The sequence below is a fragment of the Oreochromis niloticus genome, linkage group LG11 (genome assembly GCF_001858045.2).
Source record: "Oreochromis niloticus isolate F11D_XX linkage group LG11, O_niloticus_UMD_NMBU, whole genome shotgun sequence".
Taxonomy (NCBI): Eukaryota; Metazoa; Chordata; class Actinopteri; order Cichliformes; family Cichlidae; genus Oreochromis; species Oreochromis niloticus.
The window spans coordinates 17,774,872-17,791,244 of NC_031976.2; the positions used below are offsets into that span (position 1 = coordinate 17,774,872).

At 38.4% G+C, this 16,373-nt stretch overlaps 1 protein-coding gene across 5 annotated transcripts in view; it reads left to right on the forward strand.

Annotated features, from left to right (window-relative positions):
- Window positions 1–1,071: 1,071 nt before the first annotated feature.
- The window catches only part of nphs1 (NPHS1 adhesion molecule, nephrin), a 45,002-nt gene continuing 29,700 nt past the window's right edge, over window positions 1,072–16,373 (forward strand). For 2 of the 5 annotated variants that reach the window (XM_005472496.4, XM_013277040.3), the window contains exons 1-4: window positions 1,072–1,182; window positions 7,311–7,404; window positions 12,338–12,532; window positions 15,817–15,939. In XM_005472496.4, the coding sequence (XP_005472553.1) occupies window positions 7,341–7,404; window positions 12,338–12,532; window positions 15,817–15,939 (382 nt within the window). In that variant the 5' untranslated portion in view covers window positions 1,072–1,182; window positions 7,311–7,340. Of the gene's footprint in view, window positions 1,183–7,310; window positions 7,405–7,459; window positions 7,596–12,337; window positions 12,533–15,093; window positions 15,271–15,816; window positions 15,940–16,373 lie in introns of those variants that run through there. The other 3 variants (XM_003454418.5, XM_005472497.4, XM_013277042.3) reach the window with 3 other exon arrangements.

Sequence of the window (16,373 nt, forward strand, 5' to 3'; positions counted from 1 at the left end):
TGCAGTACACACAGCATACTGTGCAGCATAACATAAGGCTACAGCTGCCAAATTTATAGAACACTCTTTCTGTATTATGTGCTGCCACATATGTGGAAGTCTTTGCACTGTTCTCAGTGACAGTGGCTGGATTGTCATCACTGCATGACTGGCCCATGCTGCAATAACAAATGCAGCTGTGCAAGTGCTTCTGTGGTTATACTGAGCAAATAGCTGGTACATGCATTCACAGCACATGTGTGGACTATCAGCAGATCAAATGAAAAATACATGCACATGAAAAATCAACATGACCTTCAAGTTGCTTTACTACAAGAGCTTTCAGTATGTTCCACTGAGCAAATGGTGGTGTTCTCCAGCGACCATTCAGTTGGAAGTATATAATTGACAAAAGGAGTGGGTGGGGGTGAAGGGGCAAGAGTCAGAAAAAAAATCAAAAGTAAAAATAAAATAAAGAAAAAAAAAATCTGTGTTTAAAGTGAGTTCTGCAGCCCCTCTCTTTCTCCACTTCTGCAATAGAGCAGATCAGCCTGGGAGTATTGAATACAGGAAATACAGCCGTGTGGATAGTCTCTATTCCATTCATTATGTATGAGCATAAATGTTACAAACTAGCAGTTGTAAAGACATCCATGTTGCATCTGGATCTTTGAGGGTTGCTCTGCTCCTTTCAGCCCATGCACACTGTAATGCTAAATAATGGGAGCCATGAAAGCTCCAGAGAAAAGCAAAGTAAAAAAGAAGCCTCAGATTTCTGGCTGACTGCAGCTTTATCAAGCTGTTATAACTTTACCGCTTCTATTCATTCAATAAACCAGAGGTCCTTCAACATTACAAGTGGTCAGTTATCATTGTGGAGCTTTAAGCATAGAAAAATGTTAGAATTGCTAAGCAAGCTGTAACTTTGTTATTGTTTTTCTGACATTTATTTCACTGCTAACTTGACCCCCTTCGAAGCACCTCCATCAACACTTCTCATACACAACTCCCTTCATTCTTCACTCTGCGCTATTGCTTCTCTCCCTCTCTTTATCTGTTTGCCTCTGTCTTAGACTAAGGAGTGAGAGATGGGGGAGTCCCATTGGCATTCTTTAACATCTCCTAGGCTCACTTGTGTTCAGAGAGTCATCTGTAGATCAGGAAGACAAAAAGACGCTCCTGAGCCTTTGCGTCACTCAACAGGTAAGCACGGCTCCCTTTCTCTCATGCAAATTCGCACACCTATTCAAAAGGTTCTTGGCTTTTTTAAGAAGGAGGTACGCCCTCTCTGTGTGTCTGTGTGCTTGCCTCACTCTTTTTTCTGTGTACCCTAGGCAGGCAGATGTGCCTGAGTTGGTGAGGGTTGAAAGGAGGCTTTGCCTCTCTGTCTCTCAACTTTTTCCTGGGGAGAGCAGGTGTGTCAGTTTGTGTAACGAAGTCAGTGTAATCCAGTAAACTTGAACACTTTGAGCCAAAGGGACCGGAAACAAAGCAAGTGTTTACTTGAGTGCTTTGAAATTGGACTGGGTGTGTGTATTGGCCAAGCTGATATGATTTAGCTTGTCTGCTCTAATCAGAGTGCTTATAAAATGCCATGTTTAAATGAGAAATCGAGGATTTAGATGTAATTAGATTCTGTTGATAATCTAATCCGCATCTTTTAGAAGCCCTCTTTATCAGCAACTCAGAGCTGAAGCAGTAATAGTTCACAAGACAGCCTCTATAAGCTACAGTAATTGTACCCACAGGCAATTGGTGAGATTGGTAAGAGTTTAGGTTGGCATTAAGATGTATGACCACATCTGAAATGGATGGCTGCATGGAGGTTGAAACTTCATTTTCTGCGCGTTGACTGATTTCATGGGGTTTTATGTTAAATTGGTCTAGGATTGAGTGTATTGAGTCGTTTGATGATGTTATGAAAGATGCCATTAAAAATCTACCTGTCGGGGTCACGCTGAATAGTTCAGCTACCTCTAATGTCCTTGCGGGGAGAGTGGCAGCGTTGTCTCTAAAAGCGAATCAAATTTCAAATCAAACTTTCTAATTTGCATTTGTAAGAAGCTAGTGAAGAACAAGGTCAGAAAGAGAAAAAAAAAACCGAACCAATTGAGTGCTGCTGTAGTAAAATATGTCTCTTTCTTATAGTCGAAGACAAATTAAATTGCCATTCAGTCTGGTATTTATCTAATGCCACATTTTGAATGACACGTTACAGTTATTCTGCAAATGCTACACCGTCGCACTTTTTTTTGCATACAAAGGAAATCAACATGTATCATTTAATGAGCATTCTTGCGACTGGCTGTATTTTTAAGGCAATTAAGGTGGTTGTTTGACTAGGTAATGGGAATGTGGGGAGGTCAGCCAGGCTGTGTCTGCTTTCATTAAGAATCCCAATGAAAATGGTGACTCACGAGGCCAACAGCAACCGCTCTGTGCTGCACAAACATTTCTCCTCCTCACAGGAAATGGTTGATGTTTGAGGCCTAAATCCAACGGTAGAGATGAGATTTTGGCATTTCTAATTGTGTAGTGACAAATGAACGGAATCCGGCGCTTCTTATCGAGAGAGGGAAAATGCTAAATTGTCATTCACGTGAAGACAAAATCTTAAGAAGAAGCCGGGAAATTATTGTCTTTGTGTTTACCTACACGAGGCAGAGATAAAGAGAAGAAGGGCATTTTTAACCTCAGAAAGATTTTCTATTAATTGAAGAGGGAAATAATTGCCCTTGTGTGTTCAAAGAGTATACTTGGGGCTCTGAAATACACCAATGTTTTGAGAGCGAAAAAATAATTAAGTGTGAGTTAATTCTTATCAAAGCCTGTTGGAGTGCAACTAATCGACTCAGGGAAGATGCGTCAAAAAGCTATTGCCTCCAATTCATTTTGTCTGTTCAGATGAGAAAATGTTTAGTTTTCAATTAAGTAAATCACTATTATTTGTTCCACTCCTGCAGCAGATACATTGAAGTGATTACATACTGATTTAAAATCCACAGAGCTCTCTTCCAGGTCAAATAACTCAAGTCTGTATCCACAATATTGAATGCTATTGGCTTGGAACCACAGCACTGCCTATGCCATTCATTTTTAAAATGTTCCTTTGTCACTATTCACAACAGGAGCATGCCACAATGCAGAAAGTGGACCACAATTCTATACTCATTTATCTGGAGAAAATATCCAAATGCACACTCTAATTGACAGACAAATTGACTATCTTAATGGACTGTGCCAATACAAGTGTTAACCAGAACACTCTGTATGTACTCTTACCCAGTGTTGGTCAAGTTACTTGAAAAAAGTAATCAGTTACTAATTACTGATTACTTCCCCCCAAAAGTAATCCCGTTACTTTACTGATTACTTATTTTCAAAAGTAATTACTTAGTTACTTAGTTACTTTTTAAAAACACGATTTACAACCTGAATAGGTGATAAAGCGATAGATCTTTCAGCCCAATTCTACTTTTTCTGCATAATCCGTCATACAAAATGTAATCAAATGGAAACGTCTCTTTTTAAAACTTTAAACTTTAAATCTTTTAACTTTATGCATCAAGCAAAAACTTAATTATATGCAACATTCTCTGACTGGAAGAAATTTGTTTAACATTTAAACCTATTTTCTGCACATTCCAGCACATAAAATAAAATATTTTTTTGTGTTTACACTCACTCTTTCAAATAGATGCAAGTAAAACACAGCAGAAAATAAATAAAATCAAAGACTAGCGGTCCTGTTGCTCTATTTTCACCTGTAAAGCAGGACTGGGGTAGGCGGAGGTTTACCCTGGTGCAGGTGTGCCGCAGCGGTCAGTGGAAGAATCCGCGAGTTTCTCAGTGAATTTCACATTACGTCATAGTACACTCGGTGCTTGCTTGGAAGTTTAGGGGTTTTTTCGCTGTAAAAAGAAGTTTTCTTCCCACGCACAACGGACACTAATGTTTTTGTCACTTTTTATGGAATCAAACTCAAAATAAGGTCAGTACTTCCACGCTTTAAACGCTGCATGCTACACTCTGTCCCGCACTCGATATATTATCCATTGTTGATCTGCACACAGCTGTTGCCACGAACGTCACACTCACTTACGTCACTGTCATGAGACGTTCTCCCAAAAAATCACGGTTTTAGTAACGCAGTAACGCAGCGTTCCTACGTGAAAGTAACGGTAATCTAATTACCGTTTTTGCAATAGTATTCCCTTACATTACTCGTTACTTGAAAAAAGGAATCAGATTACAGTAACGCGTTACTGCCCATCTCTGCTCTTACCTCAACATTTACAACAGCTCATATGGAGATTTTCTGACTCACAGCAATATTCAAAAGTCCTGAGCTAACCTTCATGACCCCCACTGAGAAGGTTATGTTTGCTGTAACATTTGTGTCATTCTCTCTATGAAGTCAAAAAGTTTTGAATGAATTCTGATCAAATCTATTAAACTCTAGCTTACATCTACCAAGGTCTTCAAGGCCAATTTAATGGTTTATTGGTTAAAAACTGACAAAAAGCCTTAGAAACTATGATTTTTGCAAGTTTCTGCGTATTCAACATATACAGTTAATATATATGAAAAGTATTCTATAAAGATTTAAAATTTGATGCCACATTTCACCTTTGAGTTCTCTTTCAAGGTCAGTAGATTGATCTGAAGGTAATTATAATGAAGATGCTATTTAAACCTATGTTTCTTACTACCATTGTCTGTATTGACAGCATATAGGTATATAGGGATTCATATATGGGACATCGAAATATCCCTTTACTTTGGATCTTTGACCTTTTCCTCGGGGTCAAATAAGGTCAAACTTTCATTAAAATTTATTTTACCTTTAAATGTATGTTTAAAATTCTAGAGCCTTCATTCGTATTGGCAGCATTTTGAAAATGATACGCTGGTATATGAGGAGTATCAATATCACACTATAGTTTGGATCCAAATATCATGTTGTTTTTGACCTCTGATCTGAAGCATTGTCAAGACAAAGAGAATGAGGTGCCTAGTTAGTTACTATTTTACTGTTGTAAAATATAAAATAAGCTCAAGTTTTTTTTATGTCCATTTATTTATAAATTTATAAATAAATCTATACCCACTATCTATACTATCTATCCACCATCTATACCCGCATTTCATTACCTACTTCTACATAATATCTGTGTAATCAGAGTAAACATGCTGCCCTTATTGCAGTTGTACTGCCCTACAAATTTCTTATGTTTAAAAAGAACAAAGAAAACTAAATGAATATATACAACATGCAACACTATTCCATTAAAAGTAAATACTGCTCAGAGAGTGAGTTGCCTTGGTGAATATTTGCCCTCTCTGAGTGTTTCTTGTTTCTTTATACTTTTCTTGGAAATGGAAAATATGTGCAGAGATTTTTTGAAATTGAAATATGTATAAATACAAATGGAATTACAACATATAAAACAAAAACAGAGGTTATATCATTCTAACAAGACTGAAAGTCAACATTTGATAGGGCCGCCTTTGTATGCCCATCTTTAACACATCTTTTGGTCACATTTCGTTTAGTCTCCAGAAATAATTCTTCAGACTTATTGAAGGGCATTCAAAGCTCTTCTTTAGATGTTGGCTACCTTTTGTTCCACTCTGTGTAGTTTTTCAATCCAGATATGCTTTTACTGCATTGGCAGTGTGTTTGTGGGATCGCTGTCATGCTGAAAATGAAACTGTTGCCAATCAGATGCTTTCCCAATGGTATTGCATGGTGGATCAAAATCTGACGGCACTTTTCTGTGTTCATAATTTCATAATTTTTGACAAAATCCCCAACAGCACTGGCTTGTCTTAAACCCTGACAGAGCCTACACCATGTTTTACAGATAGCTACTCTCTCCGGACCTTTTCTGTATATATTGATAAGAATTTAAACTAGAAATTTCAGATTTGGATTCATCATTTCATCAGGCCTGTTGACACTGATTTTCAGTCCAGTTCTTGTGTAATTTGGCATACCTGTTCCTTCCGGTTTAATTACTAAGAACGGCTTCTTGGGAGCCACCCTTCCATTCAGGCCATTTCTGATGAGACTTCAGTGTACAGTAAACGGATGAATGAAAGGGCCACACATACCTTACCTATTCCTTAGGTCAGGTCTTTCCGATATCTTAAGGCCTTGACCTTGAGATACAATTCGCAGTTTTTGTTTTTTGTTTTTGTTTTTTTCACCTACAGTAGTTTAGCTTTTGTCCTCCAACTCTCCTTTTTCTTGACAAATGCCTGTGTTATCTTTGGCATTTGTCATAGTTTTAACTAAACAAATGTGAACAAATTTTGCAACAGGCACCAGGACTGGACTGACAATAAGCAAAAAAGTAGCCAACGTCCAGAGAGAAACAGCTTCAGAAAGCCTGGAGAACTGTTGCCGAAGACCACCTTAAAAATTACAAGTCTAGCTCCTTGGAAGAAATAAGGAAATAAGGGGTCTTTAAGATTTTTGCACAGTACTGTATCAACCATTTTATGCAAAAAGCTATGGAGAGTTTTCACAAATAAAATTACTTTACAGGGTAAGGCAGCTACTATGCTATATAAATCAAGTAATAGTGGTTTAATTTAATAGAAAATTAATACAAATTCTAAATTTATATTAGTGAAATTTAGATCACTACTAAGGATGTTTTTGTTCCATTTTTTGTGCTTCCCATGTATACACTGGTTTCCACAGGCTAAGTTTAAAAATCAGCTCTCGGAGGCTGAGAGAAAGGTCCTTTATCTTCCATTCTTTGCTCTCAAAGCTGATTCTTTAAGAAAAGCCAGGAGAAATGCTGCAGAGACCACAGAGGTCTTTAGTGCAACTAATCACAAATATGTGTATGGCCTTAAGGGAATTGTGCACACTTTCATACTCATCACAAGACTAACTCTAGCTCAACGAAAATGTTCCTCTGTGTTTTCTGATTGGAACACACTGCAAAGAGTGTATCCTCAAGAAAAAGTTTTTCACCATTAAACACCATTAAAATTAGAACCAGACTCTCAGATGCTTTTAATTGCCTTAAGCTCCACTTTAATGGAACAATGAGTGATTCATTGATTAACTGAATGATCAATTGGAAGTGTGCAGAGATAGAGTTGTAAACATGCTGGACTGTTACAAAACAATGATATATTAAAAAATAGTTTGTCAGCAAATCAAATCATGTCGATACATAAAAACTCACAAAATATGACGAAATATGGAAAGAAAAATAATCCTTCCCGTCTTGTCTTTCTAACCTAATGTCTGCCTGTAGTGGATGTGTATATGTCATTTGTGATTTATTTTTTTTAAATGGTTGTTCCAGGGTTGTTGAAGGTCAGGTGTCAGCGGTGAAATGGACTTCTTGTCAGCCTGGATTGTGTCTCCTGCAGTCCTACCCTTTCTCTGTTTTATCTTGGGTAAGAGAATCAAATGTCACCGTGGAGTTATTACAGTAACTGTGGCCTTTGCAAGTCCCTTCTGTGTTCTGGCTAGTCAACAGAGCACTGGGAACCTTGACTTTTTTGAAGTCTTAATTTTCACTGAAACAGAACAATGTCGGTGATACATTCAGGTCGCCTTCTCAACCTGGCTCAAATAAGAGTGTACAGTAAGTAAAGCACTATACAACCTTAATCTCACGGTGATCTCTTCACCTTACTCTTTGAAAATCTTGCCTTAATTGCCATGTTTTCTGCAGCAATAATTGATTTACTGTGGCTCTTATATAGTGCTGTAAGAAGGTATTTGGCTTTTTTCTGATTTCTTATTGTTTTCCATATCTATCATACTTCCATATTTCAGATAATCAAACAAATTTCCATGTTAGACAAAGACAAACTGCAGTTTTTAATTGAAGATTTCATTTATTACAGAAAAAAGCCATCCATACCTACATGGGTGTATGTGAAAAGTAACTGCTTATTAAATCATGAATTAACTGCGATCAACCACATTTTTTGGAAAGCTGAGTCCAGTTTTAATAGCCACCCCCAGACCTGATTACTATCAGACCTGCTGAATCCAGAAATGATTTAAACAGATCCTGTCTGTCAAAGTGAAGTTTAAAAATCTCACGGAGCAACACAACTTGCCGCGACCTTAAGAAAATGATGAGAAACAAACTCATTGACATCAATCGGTCTCGAAAGGATTTCAAAGGCATTTTTAAGGCTCTGGGACTCTGGAGCTATTATCCACAAATCAAGAAAACCTGGAACAGTAGTGAAACTCTACTAAAATTACTCCCAGAGTGCACTGACGAGTCATCCAGAAGGTCACAAAAGAACCCAGAACGGCATCTAAGGAACTGCAGATCACATTTGCCTCAGTTAAGGTCAGAGTTCATGATTCAACAACAAGAGAGAGACTGAACAAAAGTGGCATCCAGAGCAGAGTGAAAACCACTGCTGACCAAAAAGAACACAAATGCTTGTCTCATATTTGCCAAAAAAATATCTTGATGATCCCCCCAGACTTTTGAAATCATCATTTAAAAACTGCATTTTGTATTGGCTTGTCTTTTTAATACTAAAATTTGTTTGATCTGAAAAATGTAAGTGTGAGAAATATGCAAAAACTAGATTGCATTTCTCCTTTGAGGAAATCGACAGTTTCATCATCATCATGGTTTATAGTAAGGTAAGGTCTCCTATAGGTGTATAGGACTTACTATTAAAATTTCCACTGTCGCTTCTATTTGCCTAATCAAGTAGAACGTCATTGGTTGTATCTTTTCCCTATTTTTGGCTGATGGACAATTTATATTACAACCAGTTTGCCACCAGATGTATTCAGGGCATAAGGGAAACTTATTCACAGGGAATTAGCTTCTCATCCAGAGTAACGTTATGTTATTATTGACTAAATTGTAATTTGGCCTGTAACTTTTCTTAGATGGGAGTTGTTTAAGATCTTTGCTCCATTGTCATGATTCTTTTAAACTATTGGCTTTTTTGTACAATTTCTGGTTTTACTTTTGTCATCAAGTGCTTTATAAAGAATGTAAATAACAACAAGTTAAAGTCACATCATGTTTCCATGGTGACAAACACAATTAAAGAATAGAGATACATGAGGTACATCTGTCACCTAAACAAGAAACATTGTTGCTTTTTAACAGCAAAGAATAACTTTAACTTACAACGTTAAAATAAGTATGGAAATGTGGGTTGAGAGTCAAATGGCACACTTGCAAACATCTATGTGGCAAAGTGGATGAGCAGTTGGACTCTTCAGTTGTCTCATATTGTAAGTATTAACGTTTTACACATTAAGCACATTATTCTCTACATATGTTTATTTGCTGTGATTTGCTATTGCCAAAGTAACATTGCTTTACTTATTATACCTGGTTTGTTTTTGTAACCATTATGTTGCTGTCAAAATCAAACATTCAGCAGATTAAAGCAAATAGTTAGTCACATTTTGCTTTATATTTTATTATGTTGAAGATTTAACTTATTTATATTCTTCCATTGTTTCTTTGTTCTGAGTGTTCATGTAGGGCAGGTGGAAAAGCTCCCCCCCCCCAATCCCTCCAGCATTTCCTGAGTTTTAAAGTGCTGATGATGTCATGTCTGACATCACCAGGTTAATCCAAGAAAAGGGGAGTTTTTTGCACAGGAATGTTTCCTTTTGTTTGTTTTTAGGATTATGAAGTGATTTGTCCTAATATTTTTCTTATATAGAAAATTTTGTTGTGTAAATGAGTTAATCAGGAGAGGAGTGAGCTTTATGTGATTCTCAGCCATTTGTGTTGAGTTGTAGATTTCTCACCTTAAACTAGTGGTACTAGCTACTCTAACTGAAGGGGAATTGACAGGTGAGCTGTTATGCCTAGTCCGTGTGCTCTTTGTTTCCTATTATGAGTTAATTTATTTGGGAGAGTTTTGTTTTAAGTTTCACAAATAATGGGGGTGATTGTAAAAAAACAAACAAAAAAAACTGCTCATCTCTGGGAAGGCAAAATGCCTTCTGAGTCTGGTTACCTACCGCCTTCCTTGACACTCGAGCCAGACTATTTCACTCTTCTTCCCTCAAGAAGAGGAGAAGGAGGAGGTGGAGAACAAAACAAAGCATAAATACCTGAGTCTATCAGAATACCAGAAACACAACTGCACGTGAATACAAACGTTATTCCACATCTGCTGAAGGGGTGAATGGACAAATGCTGGCTGGTGAGAACTGTTTTCACAGCTGTTTTGCAACAGATGGTCAAAAAAAAAAAACTGAACTGAACTCTTACCTTCAGGCGCCACGACGTCACGTTTTGGTGTTTTGGATGCTAGTTTATCACCTGATGCTAGCTAGTTTGGTTAGCATAGATATATTATTAGTGTTAAGCAAGAGATGAACAAAATACTAGAATTTTACTCGCCAATGCAGAAGCAGAAACTAGTGCTGTGCCATACTACAGCTCATAATATTGGTCACATAATCCATTAAAAATGCTCCAAAAAGCACCAACAGCACACAGTGAAGAGTTACGTGAAATAGTGGATGAAGCCTAAAAGATAACCGGTCTGCTTCACCTGCCTGTATCAGGACACCTGTCAATCAATCCAGGTGGATGCATTAGCAAAATAATAATAATAAAGATGAAACCTAGCCATAGGTGCTAAAACCTTTTTTGTGTGTGTGTGTATTTATTTATTTATATCAGGGTGTAAACGTGATTTTTTAAGGTGTAAATTTGGACATTTTTAAAGTAACGAGCATCATGTGGCACAAGAAGCATTGGGTTCATTTTTTTAGCTCTGGAGATTGCCCCTTAGATAATGACCGCTGCTGATAAATCACCATACTGCCCCTTAATTTCCCCGATGGGTGTGTATATATAAATGTCATTTATAATTAAAAAAAAGCCAACGATAGTTTGGTGAGTGCTGGCAGGATACAACAAACATGCTTGCTGTTGAGGTATTAACCTCTTGTGCTTTGGTGATAAAACTCTTGTTTATGTGTGACATGCTAAGGTGCAATATCAAATCCACAAGAAGATTTAACCCATCTCTGTAACGCCACAGAAACATCCAAAGTTTGCTAAGTTTAGCTAACACTACTCACTTTAAGTAGGTTAAAGCCTTAGTGGTTTGGAGATAGAGCAGGTCATCCATGCCAAAGTGTCCTTGATACAGACCACAAAAACTGCCCCGAAGTGTCTATGTGGTGTGTATGTGCTGGATAAAGAGCTGCACCTATATTGTAAAAGAGCAACATGCAAATATTACTGTAAAGCTCTATGTATGGTCCGATACATAGAGCACGATTATAAATTCAGCTCACTTTAGGACATGGAAATGAAATTGTATTGCTGCATTTTGATATTTCTATTTCTCAGTGAAATCCGGTGTGGAAGTATTTTAGTAGGCACTGTAGATCATTATTGACTATTCATTTATGTAAACTGTATGCAAATTTGCTTTTGTGTTTGGCTGTTTGTATGCATCCTCTGTAATGGCCAATCTTGCCCTTCATATTTGACGTGAGGTGACTGGTTCAGCCTTGATCTGAGAGCTCTGCCTCTCACTCATGTTGTCAGATGCAACAGAGCATGCACTTCACAAACAACTTGGCCATTGCTTCAATGAAGGTCAAGATTTAAACAGCCCCATGGAATCAGGCCGGGTTCTCTGTGGGGCATTGTTTAAACAGACTTACGCTCAGATATTAAACGCTAATTGGAGTATGCACTTGCATTTGGCTTTTTGAACTGAATTTATTCATAAACTATTGTGTAATACTCATATAATCTTAGCCCCAGTGTAAAAGCCTGGTGGGTGGTCTACTTTAACGTAACCTTCCTGACTCAAGTGCACTGCGCCATAGGCTGTCACCTCAGAGCTTGGCTGAAGGATGGTGAACACCAACTATGACAAACAAGGGGATTAAAGTGATAATCATTACTCTTCCCAGGAGGAATTAGCTAGTGGGACATCGACATTGAGGAAAAACCACAGGTGAACAAGGTCTCTGGTGCCCCATGTTTTTTTCCTCTTCCCAATACCCTATCTGCATGGCCGAGGGGGGATTTAATTTGCAGTAATTACTTTATTGACTCATTTTCAGGGCCGTATCACTGCAGTTTCCCATCAATAAAACATATGCCAAGATGAATAATGTGGCCAGACACAATGGGATGCCTTCTCAAACAAAAAGACCACAGGACTGCTCTCCTGTGGTGCATGTTTTTGTCATGCTCCTTATGCTCATTTTATTTCCTTCATCACACTCCTCACACATACTCAGCTCATATTCTTTTCCATCTCTTTTCATGAAATCCCAACATATCCCTTTCGTGTTTCCTTTCCAATGCTCCTGCTTCTCCTTTTTTTAAAAAAATGTTTCTAGGCACACGGGCCCAGCAGGCCTTTAGGACTGAGCCCAGGAACCTAACTGTGCGGATGGGAGCCACAGCTGTGTTGAGGTGTGAGGTGTTGCGAGCCTCGGGGACTGTGCAGTGGGCCAAAGATGGCTTCCTCCTGGGACCTGAGAGAAGCCTGCCAGGCTTTCCACGCTACAGCATGATTGGAAACCCCGAGAGAGGTAAGCCGGGATACTCACGAAATATGGTCTATGGCCTATTGAGCTTTGATGGACCTATTAAAACTAAATAAACATGTATAATAACAGAACCTCAAGAGACGCCAAAATTAGTAAACTTAAACCTTGTTTTTCAAAGAATAAAAAAACAGAAACCATCAGAGAACTGTGTGGTATTTGCGTAAAGGGTACTTTAACATATGATTTCCCAAAGATAGTAGCAGAATTTGAATCCCATGTACTTCTTTGTTGTGACATATAGTTTATATGGTTTAATTATGAAATGCTGCTGTCATGTCAAGATGCCTCCAGCGGTACGACTTCAAGGGGGCTTCTCTAAAAGTAAATGAGATGAGGTTGTTGTTGTTATGGCTTCGATGCTCCAATAAGCATGGCTGTTACAGGAACCTTATGGCTATTATAAAGGATCATCTGGGGCTGGGGAGGTGATGTGATTGTCAACAGCCTCTCGCACAACCCCCTTATCCTGTCACTCGCACATGAAGATTAAAAAAAAAAGAAATTAAAGCAACAGAGTGCCAGATGATCTGTGAAATGTGGCAGAGAATATAGTGTGTTGCAGAATCTGCACCACAGTCTATAAAAAGTAATAGCCAATTAGAAGGCAATCCTGAGTAAGAGAAGAGCATCTGTTCCTGATCAGCCCACAACTAGACAAGCTGCACTTCACTGTTGCACAGTGTGGGAGACCACCAATGACACATAAACACTAAGGGATGCAATGATGCACATTCCCGTGCGCGCCCTTATTCATGGCTAGAGTTTACATAAATAGACATTCAGAGCAGTAAAATATTTCTCTGTTGATTAACTGTTAGTGAGAAAATTATGTATCACGATAGACACAGGGTTAGAAAATCTTGCCACCTTTTACACCCACAACAATGAAAAAAACAGTACACAATGAATGTAAGGACCACAAACACACACAAACTGTCAAGCACTCATAGGCTCAGTCATAAATAAAATACCCATCAGTGCAGGTACCCTTTCCAGGAAAAGAAACTGCAGACTGATGTATGCAATCACTTTACAGTGCACAGAACGAGCAAAATCATTTAAGATGACACTTGACTGCACTTTATACGCCACCAGTTTTCACTGATTGTCATCAGTGATGTTTATTGATGCTTAAAAAGACTGAAATCACATATTCACGCACAGAAGCGAGGCCGGCGTTGATTTCAGCATGCACTTACAGTACATGTAGCACCCTTAGTTTCCCCGAGCTGAAGCAGTAATGTAAATGTGTACTGACATGAGCCTAGATCCAGGATTTCAGCCATTTATGTGCACCAACTCTCAGTGTAAAGACAGAACCTTAAAGATAAAACAGCCTTTTTAATGCACCAAAGCATTAGGTTTGTCTTTCTCATTTTGTATTCAAAGAATGGCTCACGAGCAACAACACAACTGTAGAAAATAGCATGCAGCCAGCCAATCAGGTAAAATGTAGTTAATAATGAACGTCACATGTAGAGAGAAGTGAATCAGATTTTATCTTATCTAATATCAGCAAGCATCATAAACTGAGAAGTCATAGTCACACATAGAGATTAATTGAGGCTCTTACTGGGGCTTTTTGAGATATGTTGCTGTTATCTTGTTATACAGTATCAAATCCATCCATCCATCCATTCATCTATCGCTCCCTCCATCCGTCTATCCATTTTTTTTAATCCAACTCAGGGGCACAGAAAGGCTGGGGCTTGTCTCAGCTGTCAAACGGGAAAAAGAGGGGGTACATCCTCGACAGGTCGCCAGTTCATCACAGGGTTTACATCAAGAGACAGACAGCCACACATGCTAATATCGATACCTCAGGCTTATTTAGAATCACCAGCCCCAACCTAACAAGCATTCCTTTGGACTGTGGGAGGATGCCGCAGCACCCGGAGGAAAGCCATCAGGCACAGGCAGAGGATGCAAACTCATAAAAAGGCCTCAGTCAGCCGGCAGGTTCTTGCCAGGAACCTTCTTGATGTCAGGCAACAGTGCCTGACTAAATGATGAAAAAGGTTGTTTACATGAACATCAACAATTTCCCCTACTCTTTCCCTCTCCCTGGGGACTGACCTTTCCCACTTATGTAATAGTATGTGTTTTAAAGTTTCTGGGCTGATGCACAGATTCATATTTGCAGAAGGGAAGGCATTTTCCACTGCAGGCATAATATCTATGTAGATGTACTGTATCCAAAAATTTCAAAGGCCCTAGATGAAATAGATACAGAGTAATGGGCAAATAACCAATTCTCATCGCAGCCTCCGCCAGTCTCTACAACTTGATTGGACTATTTGTGAGTAATTTCAGGAAAGAGGAATATGATTAATAACTCCAATGTCTCTTTCTTTCTGCACTCAATGATAACTTAGATGTGAAAATTGCTTCTGGTTGGTGTTAATTATCTTGCCAGCGTACTTGACACATGTATTTGTAGGCCTGTGTGGTTGTCAGACTAAGATACTATTTTCCACATATTAGTAGGCTGTGAGCCATCAGGAGCTGGAAAACCAACGTTGAACATCATCTAATCCCCACAGGTTATGGCAATGCATCAAACAAATCAAGCCCTGTTGGCATGCCACACTATCAGAAGAGAGATGCAGAGTGAGGGATTCTGCCTGGCATCAATTAATAGACATTTTATTCAGTCTGCGTTGTGAATCTGGGATTGGATTTCATTTACCACACTGGAATTCATTCTGAAACAAAATGCTGTGAGTATAAACAACCACTAGCATGTCAATGGAAATGCCTGCAGCTGGAGATTCTCACCAAGTGAAATGTTTATATTTTACAGAAATAAGAAAACTGGCTGTTTATAGTCAAATCAAACACGAATGTCAGCAGTGGAGTATATTATCGTACTGAACTGATACGCAAGACTGCCATTTAGATTTCTAAGCCGCTGTGGCTCAAGTGGTGGTTTGATCCCTGGACCCTCCACATACCAAAGTGTCCTTGTGCAAGACATAACCTCGGATCTACTAGTTACAGCTGCTTTGTATGAGTGTCTGTTATTAGGTAAATGAGAAGATATTGTAAAGCATTTGGTAGAACTAAAAAAAGGTGCTCTCTACATTAAACCCATTGTCACTTTCTCTTCGATGGTTAATTTTGGCATTATGTAAATTAAAAAAAATGCCTCTAAAATGGATTTTTATTATGTTTATATTATTTAAAATATATTGTTTGGGACTTTTGTAATTATCTACATATGTAGCGTCTCTCCAACACAGTTCATCTCTCCATCTCTGTTTCAGGCCAGTATCATCTTCAGATTGAAGATGCCCAACTGGAAGATGACACCCAATATGAATGTCAAGTGACCTCATCTGAGTCCAGCAGTGGAATCATTTCCAGCCCGGCCTGGCTCAACGTACGAAGTAAGGGGAAAAAAAGGTTGTGGAGTCTAATAATAATCATGTTTTCTTATTTTCTTTTTTTTCCGACTAACAAAATGCATGTAAGAAGGCACAGTGAGCATCCTCAGTACTCCAGTAACATTCGTGACCTCTTGACCAGTAATCAGCATACAACAGGCTGTTAAATATTCATTTCTATTGATAAAGAGCTTTTATTTGTGTAAGATAAGGCAATTGCATTTGAAGGACAGTTTCACGTTACTTTGCCCTTGGTACGGCGTGTTTACTGTAGCAGTTTTATTCAATAATACACTGATCAGCCACAGCATTAAAAGTACCACCAGATGAAGTGGATCACATTGATCATCTCGTTAAAATTAAATGTTTTGATGGAAAACCTTGGGTCATTACATTAATGAGACTGTTACTTGGAGATATAACAATTACCCAACATT